The sequence below is a fragment of the Eptesicus fuscus genome, chromosome 15 (assembly GCF_027574615.1).
Source record: "Eptesicus fuscus isolate TK198812 chromosome 15, DD_ASM_mEF_20220401, whole genome shotgun sequence".
Classification (NCBI taxonomy): Eukaryota; Metazoa; Chordata; class Mammalia; order Chiroptera; family Vespertilionidae; genus Eptesicus; species Eptesicus fuscus.
In genome coordinates this window covers 22,281,512-22,298,632 of record NC_072487.1, presented here as the reverse complement: position 1 = coordinate 22,298,632, position 17,121 = coordinate 22,281,512, and the positions used below count along the sequence as shown (strand labels likewise).

Here is a 17,121-nt window from a genome sequence, read left to right as displayed (position 1 = left end):
TATGTGCAGTTTCAGCAAATTTAATATTCATGGTAATGAATTTTTGCTGTTTAAATATCCATAAAATCATTCCCATTGGTACAGCAAGCCAGAGGGAAAGAAAATGTCTGAAGAAAAGTTAAAATTTTGTCATTTCTAATTTTCAACTGTCCCTTGAAAGTATTAAGTGGCATGAAAGCACTTCTGAATGAACTGGACAAACTTCTTTCTTTTCCTCTGCCTCGCCACTGGCCCAGATGGGAGCCAAAGCGCGCAAAAGAAAAAAGGCAGGAAATGTTCTAACCTAACTTTTAAGGCATGGAGGTCTCCCCAAGAAAATGTGCACCCTGTGCTCAGAGGAAATCCACTCAGCTCCACCCTTCCATGCTGAGGCAGTCTCTGCGGGGAGAGGTAGATACTGTCCAGTGTGGTGTCCACATCCGAAACCAGGACGTGCTCCGTGCTGATAACGCAGTGACCGCCCTCAGCCACTCTCAGGGGGTTGGTGAGTACCTAGAAATAAGGAAAGCAACATTGAAAGCTTTGTTCCATGCAGTATCCCTGAAGAGAGAGCTCGTTAAATCAATAAAAAAGTTCCAGTACTATATTCATTCACCTGTTAAGTAATTTTCTAAAAATGTGGTAAAGGGGTCAAGCTCATAGCTGAACACCTCAGCTGAAAAATATTATTTACTAAATGTTTCTGATTCTAAGCATGGATGGATTTGAAGAATCAAGGCAGGTCTGTGAACCTGAAATAATCTACATTTCATTTATCCCAGACCCTATAGAGTAAAAGCAGCACATTGATTACTATCAGTGGAGCTAAAGTGAGAAAATAATATTTATCATCATGTCCATACCTACCACTGCTCGACATATATACCTTAATCTACAAAATGATCAAAAGCTTTATCAAATTCACCTAGAAATAATTCATCTCTTTTTTTCAACCTAAAAAAAAAAAACTTAAAGACTTGGGAAATTGGAGTTTTTAAACATCAGTTATAATGAGTATCTTAAAGATGGAAAGGGTCAGAATTTTAAGATTCCATAGGAAATAGATTTATCCAAACATTTGACTTAAATATTGAAGCCATAAGGATATTTTTATAATAAAAAAAATTCACTGCTCAACTGACTAATAATTCATTTGTAAATAAAAAAAAGTTAGAGGGTATAGCAAGGGAATGTTCCATGGTCAAGAAAGTTTAGAAAAATGTTACCTACAATGTCTTCACCTTGGAGATTTATAAGGCATAGAATACAGTCAATGCTCTGAGATCCTACAGTAAGAAAAGGTTAAGTGTGTTTAACCTGGAATTTTCTCAAGTTTGTATTACTACCCGGAAGCAAAGCGAGCGGATCCAGTTGGGCTCTGAGCGCCCTCACAGATGACCTGGGTGGATGCCCTGCCCTCTGAGGACACAGCGTTCTCCATGGGAGCAGCCACTCTCCTCGGAGAACGGCTGCTGCCAGAAAGAAGACCGATCCCAGGGGAAGATTGTTAAAGGGGATGAGGCAAGGAACGGGTGAGGACAGGGAAGTCGGCGAGGAGAAGGCGCAGCTCCACTCAGGGCCCTGCTCCACCCTCCTGCCCACCAGGCACAGCCGCCAGGGGCATCCATGGATGTCCCAAGGACAACCCTCTGGGCCACATAAACCATGAGACAGCTGCCTTCTGTTCTTTAATAAACTATTTCCATCAGAAAAGGAAAACGTAAAAGCAAGAGCTTTCTCTCCCTACAACCACCCTCATTCTCATCCCTCCTCAGAGGCCTTACTCTCATTTTGCCAAGCGTACATTTCCACTGTTTGTAGGAGAAAGAAATAAAGGGAGCTCTTGCTGAGAAAGGAGTATTATCTTTTAAACATTATTTCCTGCATTGCATTGATTAATATCCCAAGGAATACACTTTGTTAGAGTAGATGATTTTTTAGTATAATACATATACAGAACGACTTTCAAAACATAAAAGCACAAGGTTAATTTGCCCCCACTCTTTATCATTGCTTAGGCTCTGGGTCTTCAGGTTAGCATGATGTCAAGATCCCTAGTGGTTATCATTCAGCGCAGTGCCATGTGGGCATTTGAAATCAGGAAACCACTCCTGTGACTGGTTTCACTGAAATAACTCTTTAATTTTATTCCTACTATCCTCAGGGCTCTAAGATACTATTTCATTTGTCCCATAGACTGTAGAAAAAAGAAGCCACTATGCCTTGTTAGCTCCAAGTCCTCATAACTATTCAATCAGCCTTCAAATGAAGTAGGTACCTGCTCTCTGCATTCTTCTCGGCTTTCCGCACAAGTCATCTTTCTCCGGGAAATGACTTGGACTGCTTTGCATAAAAGAGTATTCCCCCTCAATTGTTCAAGAACAGTTTTACCTTCTTTAGAAGCCAGACTATTTCAGGCCTCTATCTCATAAAGAAGAGGATGGTGTGAATAAAACCTAATCAAATTAACTGTTTTTCTAAACGATTTTTCTCCACAGAAATGTGATCTGGTTTCTGACAAAGAAAGAGTCACAGAATAGAGTTTAGATTACTTTGTCTGGGTTCCTTGGTGCATCTTCTACGAAAAATTACAAGCTCACGCTGGCAATTTCAATGGCTGTGCTGAGCTGAGTGGGGACTTTGGGGACCGGGGTACACGCCTTTCCCCACTGTTGCTATGAGATATGTGGGCTCAGTGTTGCCAGAGCTTCCAAATTTTCAATGGAATCCAGAAATCAAGACTTGATAAGAAACCTCCTGATGATTAAATGTTGGCAACTCATTATTCAAAAATATTGTTTTTTACCCAAGTTCTGTGGGTTAGGTAAGCCCCTTAGTCCCTTGGGGTGAACCATCTGCACCACAACTGTGGGCTGGTGTAGAGATGGTGAGGAGGGAGCAAGAAAGGGAACATCAGTGCTTTCCTGGCTACCTTCCAGGTAGCTACCTGTGAAGGTGACCTTCGGGGATGAGGCGTGTGTAGGTTCTAGTCCCCTCAAGTTCCTAATGGATGGGCAATCCTACTTTGTCTTTCAGCTTCTTAGGGGGAAAATGAGCCCAGGAGTAGCCACACTAATTAAGCCTAGCACTCTGATGGGGAGGAGGCAGGTTGTGGAACAAGCTCAGTATGAACCCCAGCTTCTCAGATAAGACACACGAAGTGGCATTGCCTTTACAGTCAGTTCTCATGAGAGACCCCAGTGCTTTAGGGCTGCGTACAGATTGGGGAATAGGACTGAAAAGAATGGAAGGGCCCATCTTAATTCATTTTGGAAAATTAAAAGCTTCTGTAGATTACAGAGTAGCATAGCTGGCCTGCGGTGAGAGCAAATAAGCCCTTCTGGTTGCTAAGAGACCCATAATTTAATCCCCTTCCCCTGATCAACACGTGAAACTCAGCAGAAAGAGAAGCAAATGAAAGAGATTTTGATAAAGCTTTGGAAATAATGCCAAATTCAGCAACTGGAAAAATCGCACCTTTTAGACAAAAAGTCCCGTGGGAGGTGAAGGGCTCCCCTCCCCATGCTTTTTCCTACATTGTGATTGAAACATAAAATAGTTATTTTAAAAATGCCTGAAGGGGAGTTAGCACTTCCCATAACTCTTAAAGGCTTTCCTTAGGCCCTCCCTCACCTTCGTCCTTCACAGCACACAGTGCACATACCTCAGGAACTTGGTTGTCCACTGGGAGAAGAGTGATGTTAAAGCAGATCCCATGCAAAGCCCCGCCATGCTGGTTACTGATGGAAAATGTGAACTGGACATGTCTTAGATGGGGGCCTATGTCACTCATGGGTGGCATGTAGGCCACTTTCCTGTAGTTCACAGCATCCTACAAAGTAAACCAAGATGGATACATGGATGCCAATTTGCAAGGATTAGAGACTTTTAGAGACCTAGGTCTCAGAGAACCATCCTGATAAGGACATGGAATATTGTATAAATGCCACCATCATCAATTTGAGCATTCCATAAAAGTCCAGTTTATAAATCACATTTTCTAAAAATCAGGAGGGAAAAGGACAAAGAAAGTAGGTAAGTATATCAAGTGCTTGAAGCCAATCAGCTCTGTAAAAGACAGGACACTTGAATTTTAACAGCTTTGCCACAAGTAGAGCTCTACCAGTTCAAGTAGCTGCATGATATTGGTCAAGCTGCTGAAACTTGCAAGGCCTCTTTTTCCTTATCTGTAAAATAAATGAAATGATAAAATAACAGTACTTACCAGATAGGGTTAACATACTCACTTACAGCATCTAACTACAAGGAAATAGGCATAATTGGACCCAAACTACAGCTATAGCTGCTGTCTGCACACTTATCACCCTTGTAGGTCTTCAGAAGTAGGGAGAAGACTGATACAAATTTTGGAAAGTAGTAGATGTTCTGGTTGAATTGTGTCCCCCAAAAGCTATGTTGAAGACCTAATCCCTGGGAACCTCAGAATATGGCTCTATTTGGGAATAGGTTGTTGCAGTTGTAATTAGTTAAGGTGAGGTCATAGTGGAGTACAGTGTGCCTTTAATCTAACATAACTGGTAAGCTTACAAGAAGAGAAGAGAGACAATCAGGAAGAAGATAGCCATGGGATGACAGGCAGAGGTTGGAGCAATATATCTACAAGGCAAGTAATATCACAGAAAGCCCGCAAACCACCAGAAGCGAGGAAGAGGAAATGAAGGATTCCCTTACGGGGTTTCAGAGAGAGGTTGGCCCTGCCAACACCCTGATTTCAGGCTTTCAGCCTCGGACTGTGAAACAATAACTCACAGTTATTTTAAGCCATCCTGGTTGTGTTACTTTGATACGGCAGCTCTAGTACACTAATATGGCAGGATATTAAATAAACTGAATTTAGTGGAATAAAAACATATGTGCCTGGTCCCTGCTGGCAAAACAATGCAAAAGTCTGTACTGAGTTACAAGATTGTGAAATCATATCCAGCTTGATCAAGCACTGTCAAATAGATGTTGCATGCTTAATGTAAATGCACAAGCAGAAAGAATAAAGACATCAAGCACTGGTAACAGACGTCAAAGGCCATCATTCTCAAGGGCAATACTCGGAGCACCATGACTTCCCTGAGGACACTTCCTTCCATCATGTTTTTCAACACTGTAGCACAGCATCCCACCTGAGTGAATGACTTCAAGCCCTGAGCTGCAGGATTCTTGGTTAGCTTTGGTAGGCTGTCCACCATGAATAATTTCCCAGCGTCCAAGTGTCTAAAGAGAAATATTAAACACATCAGCTCATTTTTCAAGTAATGAAAATTAAGTCAAATAGCCTACAACCAAGTTTTTTAAAACTAAAAGAGCTCATCGTGGGAAGAAATAAAATATTCCATCTTTATATTCTCTTTATGTTAGGGATGCTAGCCTTCAGTGTAATCTCATCAATGCTATTTTCATGACTGCTGCAAAAAAAAATATGTACAATATTTTCTGCTTTGACATCATGAAAGAGTCATTATTATCATCCTAAAAACGTTTCCTTGCTATCATGTACATGACACCAGCTAAGGTATATTCATGTCACTTCCTTGGATTGGGATCATAGCATATGACCATTTTGTGGCCTGCAATACCTAAAAATAATGCTATAGAGACTCAGTACATTTTACTAAAAAGAAAAAAGTAGCATTCTCTTTAGAAAAGGGGATTAAAGACTGTTTTTAGGCCATCTAAGCTAAAGACACAAGATACAGGTCACTTACCCATTACTATAGCTTTGGAAGGGAGGTATAAGTTTGAGATTAGAATAAATGCTGAATTGAATGTATGTTCATGTCTGACAAGAAAGCAATTGAACCACAGCACCATATATTGACCCTTTGGACTCTCCAGTCCTAGAACACAACCCTCCACTAATAACCTTTCATAAATACCTGTGACTAAAAGAGAAAAATGGAGGAGTAGTTATTGTATAAAGCAGCTCCCTGTCATACGATTCCGTATCTATGAAATGCAGATGCTTCTTAGTTAGGTAGGCCACCTCTGTTTCCTTGACAACCAGATGCCGAGAAATTCCAGGAGCCTCTTTTGGAAGCTGGTCATTCACTGGAGTGATATGAATTGTCACCACCTGAAAAGAAATGATCTGTACCGTTAATTTAAGGTACCAAAAAGACACCAAAGAAAACACCCCCACAATCACCTATCATGGTGATTTTTGAACACTTACAATTATAATATACTTTCATTGAAATGATTTAGGAGGTATTAAGAATGTGAACCAAAAATGGAACATTCTCCACCCATTCGATATTACATTTTAAGAATGTAATTATCACAATTATAGGTAATTGTTCATGAGTGCTATATAGAATGGGTATTTCTGCATCTCCCTTCCAACAACCACCTGTGCATTTTTTACCTCCCTCTACTCAGATTCTAGAAACTGTGACAGAAAATTTGGCTCCTCATTCTCTCTCCACATATGTCTAAAACACCTCCCAGAGTCTCTACTTATAAAATTCCTATATAGTGACCACACTCCACTCCCACCCCAGCTGTCATTCCTACAGTTACTGGTCTAGCTCTAGCTCTCATAATTTCTTCCCCACATTATTGCAACAGCTTTCTGCTGGCCCTAACTTCAGTAGCTAATCTAGACTTACATACCTCTAGTGTTATCTTTTAAAAAATACAAATCAAATCAGGTTATTCCCTTCCTCAGTCTTAACAACCACCCAGGAGGGACAGCCTTATTCAAACTCCTTAGCATGGCATCTAAGAGCCTCTACAGTTTGGTTTTGATTTTGCAGTGATTTTTTTCCCCAATATTATGTGTTGATTTTTTAAAATTACTTTTAACATTTGTTGTGAAAAGGATATATAACCCCCCCCCCCCCAGTTTGCCCACCCTATTTTTCCACTTTATCTGCTACTCCTTTCAACATTAAGCCAAGCATTCCAGCTGCACAGAAAGGTCTGGGTCCTAGACTTTGAGTTATGCTGTTTCTTCAACCTGGACTTCTTTTCTCCTGCTTTCTCCAGCAACCTGAGTTTTTCTTACACTTAAAGGCTCTTCTTGAAACTTTCCCCAATTTCTCAGTTGGAATTAATTGTTCCTAAATTTGTTTGTCCCTTGAGAAACATTATTATTTTATGTTCTTATATTATTAATTAGTAGTTCACCTGTCAGTCTCTCCTAGACTGAAAGTTCCCTAAGAGGAGGAACATAAAATAGTACAAACCACATGGAATTTGGCAGTGAACAGGCCGTTAAAGGTCTACGTATGCCACTTAGTAGCTATTGATCTTGAACAAGTCACTAAACTTCTTTAAATGTCGATTTTCTTATATGTAAGTTAAGTATAATGACAACAGCCTCACAGAGTTGTTATGAGGATCAAAGACCACTATGTAGATAAAAATGTCTCACAGATAGAAGGTGCTCAATAAATATTCTGTTCATCGCTGTAGCTCTACATCTGGCACAGTATTTTGTAGGTAGAAAGCACTTCATCAGTGTTTGCTAACTGAATGAGTCAATATGTCCTGTTTGTGATTTTAAGAATTCTTAAAGCACATTCACAGGTCTGGATCCTGCTAGGGGGCATGGAGAGTTTGCTGAACAGCTTTTTAAAAAATATATATTTTTACTGATTTCAGAGAGAAGGAAGAGAGAGAAAGATAGAAACATCAATGATGAGAGAGAATCACTGATTGGCTGCCCCTTCCATGCCCCACACCAGGGACCGAGCCCGCAACCCGGGCATATGTTGACCCTCAACTACTGAGCCATGCTAGCTGGGCAGCCGAACAGCTTTTATCATCACATTTTCTTACAATAATCCACGACTGGTTGTGAGAAAGCAATTACTTATTCTCTCTTGCAATGGTACATTTGCTTGGTGTCATGGGTATTCTTATCCTGGTTTTTATTTCTTTTAATGAACTTAATATTTTAATTTAATAACTTTATTTTAATAAATGTAATATTGTCATTGAAGCACAGATCTGCAATGCCAATTTTTCAAAATATCTTTTTTATTGATTTTAGAGAGAGGAAAGGGGAGGGATAGAGAGACAGAAATATCAATCGACTGTCTCCTGCACGCCCCCTGCTGGGGATCAAACTGGTGACCTCTTGGTTCATGGGTGGACGCTCAACCACTGAGCAACACCAGCCTGCAGCAATAATAATAGTATTCACAACACCCAATTTGAAAATAAAGTGACTTCCTTTTTACATTGACATACAAAGCAAAAAAACAAAACTATAATATAGAAAATACTGGGACATTAGCTGTGCAAGCTGTGCCCCTGAGGCAAATCAGCCCCTTTGGGATCAGTTTTTCTCTCTGCACATTGGGAATAATAACAATGGCTATTGTAGTGAAGTGTTGTCAGGATCAAATGAGATAGCTAGTAACACAGTGAGTACGTGGTAGTAGGTGTTCAATAAGTTAATTCCTTGTCTCCATTCTTCATTGCTCTTACAAAAGCCTACAGCATATGTGCTACTCCATTATGAAGCACTTCAATAATTAAAAACTAAAGGCAGTTATCAAAATAAATAAACACGATGACAGTCATTTCTCCAGTCTCCTGGAGTCGATGTCACTTTTTTTTTTTTCCCCAATTAGAGTTTTTTGCTAATCTACAAAGTTCAGAAATTCTCTGTGGAGCTTCCCAGCCACAGTGTGGATCAGTGAGGCTGCACTTAATTGAAAAACTGGATTTAATAAGGAAACAATAGTTATTGTGCCTTCAAAGAGACCATTTTCCATGCTAATTTAGTCTCCAATGTGTTCTTTGTGTAAAAAGAATGTACAAGGCATGCTTTTTTATACTCCTTTAGTAATTCTTGGTGGGCACATTTTTCAACATGCTTTATGATTGCCTAGGTTGATGTGTCTTTACATATTGATGCATGTTTAAACAATTACTTTGTGTGTGTGTCTGTGGATGAGAAAAATCCTATTTTAACAAACTCCATAGAGAAATGAACCATTTACATTTTACTGAAATTTGGTTGTAACAAAGACGTTATTAAATAGCCATTCCCCAACGGTGAGAAAGCAATGCCCAGCCCAATTGCCGGGCTTTCACTTGTTGGGGTCCCCTGTATGCCTCCAGTCTACTTATGGTCACAAGCACCCAAAGACAGACTTACAGGGAATCAGAATACAAAGTGACAAATCAGTACACAGAGTGACAAAGCCTAACCTTGACCTTCAGTGTTCATAATAAGGTATTTTGTGGGCTGATATCTCTTCCTTGTTGACATGGATTCTTGATCCTTTCTTTGCCCTGACCTTTGATTCCTGCCTGATTCTTTATCTTACAGCTTCCTTTGAGTTTATCCTGTGCTACTTCTTGCCCCCAGGAACTACTTCCAATGCGTTTTTCCCACCCCACTTTCAGGTTTGACTTCTTCTGAATGCTCACAGCCTGGGTGCCTGTTCTCTCATCTGGCCTCAGTTCGTTGCTCCCTTCCACTTCACCCTCAGGCCTTTGGGGCATCTGCTGTCATTTCTTAGTCATCTTTCTGCTTCTCTCTTCTATCCTTATTTTGCATTTTCCATCTTACTTCCAACGTTACTCTCTCCTGGTTTAAGATCTCCTGAGGCTTAAACCCTAAAAAGCTCTCTTCTGAGAAGGATAAAGAAGGGAATATTTTTAAAAAGCAAATTGAGAGCATGAGGCTTTATTTGATGACAGTCATGACAACCAAGATAGAAAGAGGGAGGGGTTTCTTGCTGATATGTGAGCACCTTATTGATGTACAGGTAGATCTCTCAGCAGGAGTATCCAGGTACGAAGCATGAAAGGAGGTAAGGAGCATCCATGGTTGTGCAACTTCCTTCCTGCTTTTATCAAATTGTTTCTCACCTGAGGAGATGCTCAGTTTCTGCCTCTATCAAAGGAAGAGTTTTAACATGTGGCCTAAACAATCACCTGAGTTTAACTTAACCTTCAGTGACCTTGGGACCTACTGATCACAAAAGCTCCCATTAAGTAACCATCTTATCTGGACCTTTAGTTGAACAGCTGAAAGTTACAATTTTTAAAAATACTTTAAATACAATTTTATATGCAGGGCATGACATGTCCAAATTGAAGATGCAATCATCAAATAGACTAGATCATCATTTAAGTCCTTTAAAATTTGGACTTTTCGATGAAGGTATCAGGGTTTTACTACACAAAAGTTCTCACCAGCACACACACATAAAATACTTGTTCTGTTGTTGTGCACACACTAATTCCTGGAAACTCTGGAGAATTAAACTTTGCACTTACTACCTCTTCATCTCACTACCTCCCCAGTTCTTACAAAACATTTCCGTTTTCTTATTTCTTCCTAGTTTTAATAAAAGTTGAAAGAACCAGAACAGTTTTTGAGGTTCTACTCTGAGTCAGGTACCAAGGCCTGAAGACACAGATGAATAATTTAGGATTCCTGTCATCAATGAGCTCACAGTTGATCCAATAGGACAAATAATGGCCTCACATTATAGTGATTTGAGGTTGGGTCAGCTACATAAAAGGATCACCTGACCCAGCGTGGGGGGACTGTGGAATGAGGGCACCAGAGAAGGCTTTCTGGAACAGGCGATGTTATCCCTGAGAGAAGATCCGTGTCTGGAGAGGAAGTGAGCTGGTACTGCCACATATTAGAAGAGGGAGAATTGGGGGAATGGATATTAGATGAATTATACTGAATACAAAGTTACTATATCAGTGGATTTTAACTGTCCTCAGTTATAAGGATGGTGCTAATCTATTCTTCAAGAGACCCTGTGAGGGATTCTGAGGTTAATCTAGTCCCTAAAAGATGAATGTTGGAACTAAAGCAATGGCAATAGGTGGGGAAGTATAGGCAGATGAGAGAAATTTATCTGGTAGATTTAGTTAGATTTGCTGACTAATTAGTTATTCAGATATTAGAGAGAGAAGGGATTAGGGATGACTTCAGAGATTCTAGTTACAGTGGTTTTGTGCAAGCTTGGGGGAAAATATACTAAATGCCTGTGGACATGGTGTTTTTAAAATGCTGGTGAGATATACATGTAGAGATGACAAGTAGAGGGCTGAGGTGAAGAATATTTAGGAGCCAAACAATAAATGGTGCATGAATATAGAGTAATTTATAGGTTCTCTTTCTCTCCCTTTCCCTCAACATCTATCTATATAAAAGCCTAATATGCTAAGTGTCTGACTGATCAGTCAAACGTTTGGTTGACCGCTTGACTAGTCGCTATGATGCACACTGACCACCAGGGAGAAGATGCTCTGACCAGTAGGTTAGCTTGCTGCTGGGGTCCAGCTGATTGGGACTGGGCGAGACAGGCCGTACACACCCTGGAGCCCTCCCACGGTCCCTCCCCGACTGGCCAGCCAACCTCCCATTGTTCCTTCCCAGCCAGCCCCCATTGGCCCCAATCAGCCCCAATCGTCAGCCAGGCTGAGGGACTCCACCCATACACGAATTTGTGTGCCAGGTCTCTAGTAGATTAATAAGCTGAAAGCAGATAAAAATGTGATTATGACTCCTTCTTTAGAAACCCATCCATCCATCCAAAGAAATAATCTCATAACTGGATCTTACAGTAATTAGTCTGACTTATTTTCCAAGATTTAGAAATAATTTTATATGAATAAAGTTTTTATTACTCTGGTCCTCATTATAAAGGGATCTAACATTTACACTTGACATTAAATATGATAGAAAGAAAAATATAATCTATAAAATATATAATAGAAGAAAAGAAAAAAGCAGTCCCTAACTTTCTATTTTTAAAAAGGCATATAGTCTGCTAAAAGTGATATGATATTCTAGTTGAAAACAAAGCTCAGTTTGAATAGATGCAACAAATGATTTAGAAATAAATCCTATCGATAGTTGTAATTTAGGATTAGCAAATCAACTAAGGTCTCAAGCAAAATGTAATCTAGAAATAGAATATAATAACACAAGGAAAGAAGGGACTGTTATTTGTAAAGGAGTTGATTTGTTACTTAAAAAGCAGTTAAATTGAGAATTTTCTCATTCTCCAATTTTTCTTAATAGGGACCACATACTTCCTTCAGTTTCTGGGCTCTCAGACATCATTCTTCCTGATCATATGCTTTGGTTACCTTTATCTGAGCAAACAGATGAACAGCTCAATCATCTATGCATTGGCTAATGTGAGTGACTGTGACATTAGAAGACATTATATAACCAATAGGGACACATGCTGTAAATAGCCATTCCAGAACTGAGTCAAGATTTGCTTAGAGCCCTGTATATACTACCTTCCAAGATAATAGGGATAAAATGCCTAGAAAAATAAACGATATGTAGTAGGTGATCACTTATATTGAGCTCTACTTTTTTCACTCCAACCACTAACCACCCTCTCCTTGCAGAGAGTTTATCTTCTTACAGTTGTCCAGATACTATACTAACTCCATCTCTGTAATTTTTATGTGAGAATCCCTCCTTACAATTATTTCTGCATTCTATGTATTTAAGTGATATCCTTGAGTTGTAGTAAAACTTTTAGTTCTTCAAAAGCAACAATAGATAATAGCTAATTTATCTATTGAGTGCTTACCATGTGCCAGAAAGTTCGCAGTACTTTATATATATTACTTACTCTCACAATCATTCTATAAGGAAGTTGTATTAGTCCCTGTTTTACAGATGGGGAAAGTGAACCACAGATCAATCAGATAATTGTGTCAAGTGCAGGAGAGAAACATAGGCAGCTGAACTCCACAGCCTATACTTGAACTACTACACATAAAATGCCAGTGTTTTCCTGAGTGATGTGAGGACAGCAAACTTTGTGAGATGTCCTGTATAAAGGTGCTGGAAATATCACGCAAAAAATTTGCAGAACTCATTCGAAAAGTAAATGGTAGAGAAGTGATGTTACAAAGAAAGTGACTTCTTTGGCTTACTCCATTGCTTCTCAGTCTTTGAACCTTGAAACCTACTTTCATGTAGTCCCTAGTAACATCTCCTCAGAACTGATATCTGCGGACAAGGCTTTGAGAAGTGCTCAGAATGGCCTCTTACCTGTGGCACTGAGAGATTTGGAGGTTCATGGCTGTCCCAAAGGACAAATTCAAAAGAATCTTCAAAGATTTCTCCACCGAAGTGACGATAGTAAATGATGCCATTAAACAGGTCCCTCTGAAGGAAGCCAGGGACAGGATAGCCTATTGGGTCCACAAAACACCAAGTATTTTTGTAACCAACTGCAAGTGTTTGGGTATAAAGATATTGGACTTATCTCAAGTCTTCTCTGCATATCATGTTGTATGTACCCAAGGACTCTTCATAAAAGCTTATAAATAATAAAGTTGTTACCTTTGTCTTAAAATATGTAGATAAATTAGCATTAGAAAAATATTTTTAAGAAACATTGTCGTAAGAAAAACTACTTGATTCCTATTTTGATGCTCCTGACTATTTTAAGAAATAGTTATGAAATTATTCTAACAAAATATAAAGAAATGTTATTCATAAAATTACTTTATCAATAATCTACAATTAAGTCAAACATCTCTCTTCAAATTTATTTGTTCTATCACTGTACTTGGCAGACTTAATTTTTCCAAGTGAAATGATTACTTTCAGGCACAGCTCTGGAACTTTCTGGATGCCCACCCTTGAATGAATCAACTTCAAGTCTCTAAGTCTCAGGCTTCCCATCTATAAAATGGGAATAATAATAGTAGCTCACCTCATAAACTGATGTCCACCTTCACACAACTATCTTAACTGCCCAGAACTTACCTATCAGTCCTGGCCCTGGCTTCTTCATGATCTCTCCAGCCTGAGGAGGTCTCGTGACATTAAAGAAGATGTAGTCATCACTGGAGTCCATGTCTGAAGCTCTCAGCATGGAACCCTGGATCAGTATGGTCTGGCCCTCCTCCAGTTCAATAATAACATTATTGATGAGGAACGGGGGACTGTCATCTTTGGGCAGAATGTTGATGGGAAACTTATAGCGGATGCTGTGATGACCATCGAATATCCTGAATACCACAAAGTCTTTGGTGGAGTCGCTGTCATCGTGATGATAGCGAACAACTCCAGCCTGCAGGTCAGCCACGGTGAAGAGAAAGCCTTTCCCCCCTGAAGGAGAGAGCAGAGATGGCACCGACTGAGGGAGGGGCGCAAAGGCAGCCCTTACAGGGAACGCTGCACTAGGCAAAAGGGCATCGAGGAAAGGGGTGCAGCTGATACTCTCCTCTTTGGGAGAAAACACCTCCACAAATCAGGTTTTGAACACTGGTTGTAACAACTATTAGCTGTGTAGATTGGGCAAGGTATTTAATTTATTTGAGACTCATCTATAAAGCAGAAATAATAATCCATACTTAGTCCCTAGTATGGATGGGAGAACCTAAACAAAAGTAAGCCGACAATAAATGTTAATTATTGTTTCACTCACTGTTATCAACCTACACAGCAGAACTTCTTACAGGTGTGGTCTCAATCCAGCAGCATCAGCACCATCTGTTAGAAGTGCACGTTTTTAGGCCCTATCCTAGACCTACTGAAATAGAAATCCTGGAGGTGGGCCCAGCATTATGTGCTTTATCAAACCCTCCAAGAGTCTACTACATGCTAAAATTTGAGAAGCATTGGCTTATTGACCAAAAGTTAAAGCTCTGGTATCAAATGGCCAAGGTTCAAATCCCAGTTCTGCCACTTTCTAGATACATGACCTTAGACAAGTTGACTTCTCTGAGTCTCAGTTCCCCATATGTGAAGTAGAATAATAATAGTACCTCACTAAAATAAAGTAGTATGAGATAAGGCATATAGAATATTTTGCACCATATCTGGCACAAAGTAAATACTTAATAAATATTAGTACTACTTCCTATATCCTCTGAGCCCAGAACATGATTGTCTTATGGGCTACTGCTCTCTCTCTCTCTCTCTCTCTACTTCATTTCACAGTATTAATAAACATTGCTTCACTTTGTATAAACATTTACCATTCTTGATGGCAGGAGCCCCATTACTCTCCCCACACCATGTGTTTGTGTTAAAGACCTCACTGGAATCATGATTAAACACTAGTATAATGGACACTGCAAGCTACTTGCCCAATAGCCACTGACTGCTTCTTGCTCAGCACCAGGATCCTAGTTCTACTTGGAATGCCATGGGACTATGTTTAAAAAATCATGTCCCCAGACTCTACTGCATGTTGGGATAGCATGTGAGTTGATAGGAGATATAAGTGAAAGTCATTGTATCAGACTCCTGGGACAAGCAGGTAAAGAAAGCAAACTAAAATGGCAAAACTTTTTTCTTTCTTTCTTCCTTCCTCAAATGCAGACCCAAAGCTAGAAGTGTAGGTGCCATCTTGTGAGCACCGACAGAGCAGAAAAGAGAGCATCTGGCATCATGGATATGGAATGCCTACATATGGACAACTTGTCACATGAGGAAAATATGAATTTTTAAGCCACTATAATTGAGTTTCCCTACATGCAGCCGAACATCCACCCTAACTGGCAGGCTCAGGCATAAGCTGACCTGGCACGGTCCTGGGATTAGACAGGAGAATTTATCATTTTATTTTTGATTTCAGAATTCCCTTATCATAAATGATGATAAATAAGAGCTCTCTTTCTGCTTTATAATTAGGCAAACTAAGAGGATAATTGAATTAAATCCTCTGAGCTTATTATCAGGAATGGACTATATCATCATAAAGTATGGCTATTATTTTTATTAGGCTCATTAACCTTAACTACCATCCTTATAATTATAAATTCATTTCTTTTAAACTATGGTAACTGCTCCTAATATCATAATAACATAATGATTACCAAAGTATTTTTAAAAGCATGTTTTTCTGTTTTTTAATACATTTCTCTGAGACAGAGAAGTGAGAGGAAAATATTTTGTCTTCCTACTGGGATGAGATAATCAATTAAGGAGTATATTTAGAAGGAGCCCAATAAGGCATCTGAACTTTAAATAATGAGCTGAGCCTAAGGCACCCTAACACAAATGTTTCAAGATCTCTAGATTTGGGGGATATGACAATCCAGTTAGAAATGGGTCCCGAGAGATGCTATGTATATCCTGTTAAATCTGATTTGCTTTTGGAGTTTCTTCTCCAGCTCTTCGCTCCGTTACCAAGGTCGATCCTTCACCTCTTACTGTGAGCCGCCCATGCTGCAGGCCGTCCACGGTGACCAGCTGTACAGCACGAATGTCATCGTTGTCAACAACCTGAAACTGTTCCCAGGTGATGGCCCGAGACTGCCCTTCCAGGAGATTCAGACCTGCAAGGCAAAACAAAATGTTCTATGGCATGCCAACACGCATAGGTTAAGACAAAACTAAGGCATTTTAACTCACAAAACTAGCTGAAATTGCATTCCCAAATGCTTTTTAAGAAACTTGAAGTTAGCCCTAGCCGGTTTGGCTCAGTGGATAGAGTGTCGGCTTGCGAACTGAAGGGTCACAGGTTGGATTCCCGCCAAGGGCACTTGCCCAGGTTGTGAGCTCGATCCCCAGTAGGGGGCGTGCAGGAGGCAGTCAATCAATGATTCTCTCTCATCATGGATGTTTCTATCTCTCTCCCTTCCTCTCTGAAATCAATAAAGAAATATTTTTATTTTTTTTAAAAAGAAACTGGAAGTTAGCTTTTATTTCTAGTAATATTTTCACTTTTAATACCATCACCTCCAATCTGACAATTGGCTCCTTGGGACATATCCTTGAGAGACATGACAGTGCCAGAAAATAAACACCAAGGAAAGAACAGATGTTATGCTCACAGTGGCCTCTAACTCAAAATGTCCACAAGGACTTTTCTCAAGTCCACATCCAGATATTTTGTGGGCACAAGTGGCAGAAGTACTTTTACGAGTAAAGCTGAGTCTTGAGCAACAGGAGTTTGAACTGCACAGGTCCATTTATACAGGCCTTTTCAATAAACACTGTAAATGTATTTCATCCTCCTCATGATTTTCCCTTTTCCCCTTTCTCCTGTTTTCAGTGTAGGATTAGTGCATGCAACCTGCCTCCGTAGCTGTTGCTAGGGAACCTGAGCTAAGAAATACAGCATTATTTAACGGAAAGAAGAAAAGAAGGGAGGGAGGGGTACATATAAAGAATCTCTGACGGGTAATAACTATTTTGAAGTCAAGAATTTA

At 39.8% G+C, this 17,121-nt stretch overlaps 1 protein-coding gene across 1 annotated transcript in view; it reads right to left on the bottom strand.

The window, feature by feature from the left end:
• The window catches only part of FREM1 (FRAS1 related extracellular matrix 1), a 125,119-nt gene that overhangs the window by 89,400 nt on the left and 18,598 nt on the right, over positions 1-17,121 (bottom strand). The window contains exons 7-13 of the mRNA XM_054727281.1: positions 16,114-16,245; positions 13,724-14,068; positions 13,001-13,143; positions 5,868-6,064; positions 5,115-5,205; positions 3,644-3,811; positions 284-492 (exon numbers count right to left, since the gene is read on the bottom strand). Coding sequence (XP_054583256.1) covers positions 284-492; positions 3,644-3,811; positions 5,115-5,205; positions 5,868-6,064; positions 13,001-13,143; positions 13,724-14,068; positions 16,114-16,245 — 1,285 coding nt within the window. The remainder of the gene's footprint in view (positions 1-283; positions 493-3,643; positions 3,812-5,114; positions 5,206-5,867; positions 6,065-13,000; positions 13,144-13,723; positions 14,069-16,113; positions 16,246-17,121) is intronic.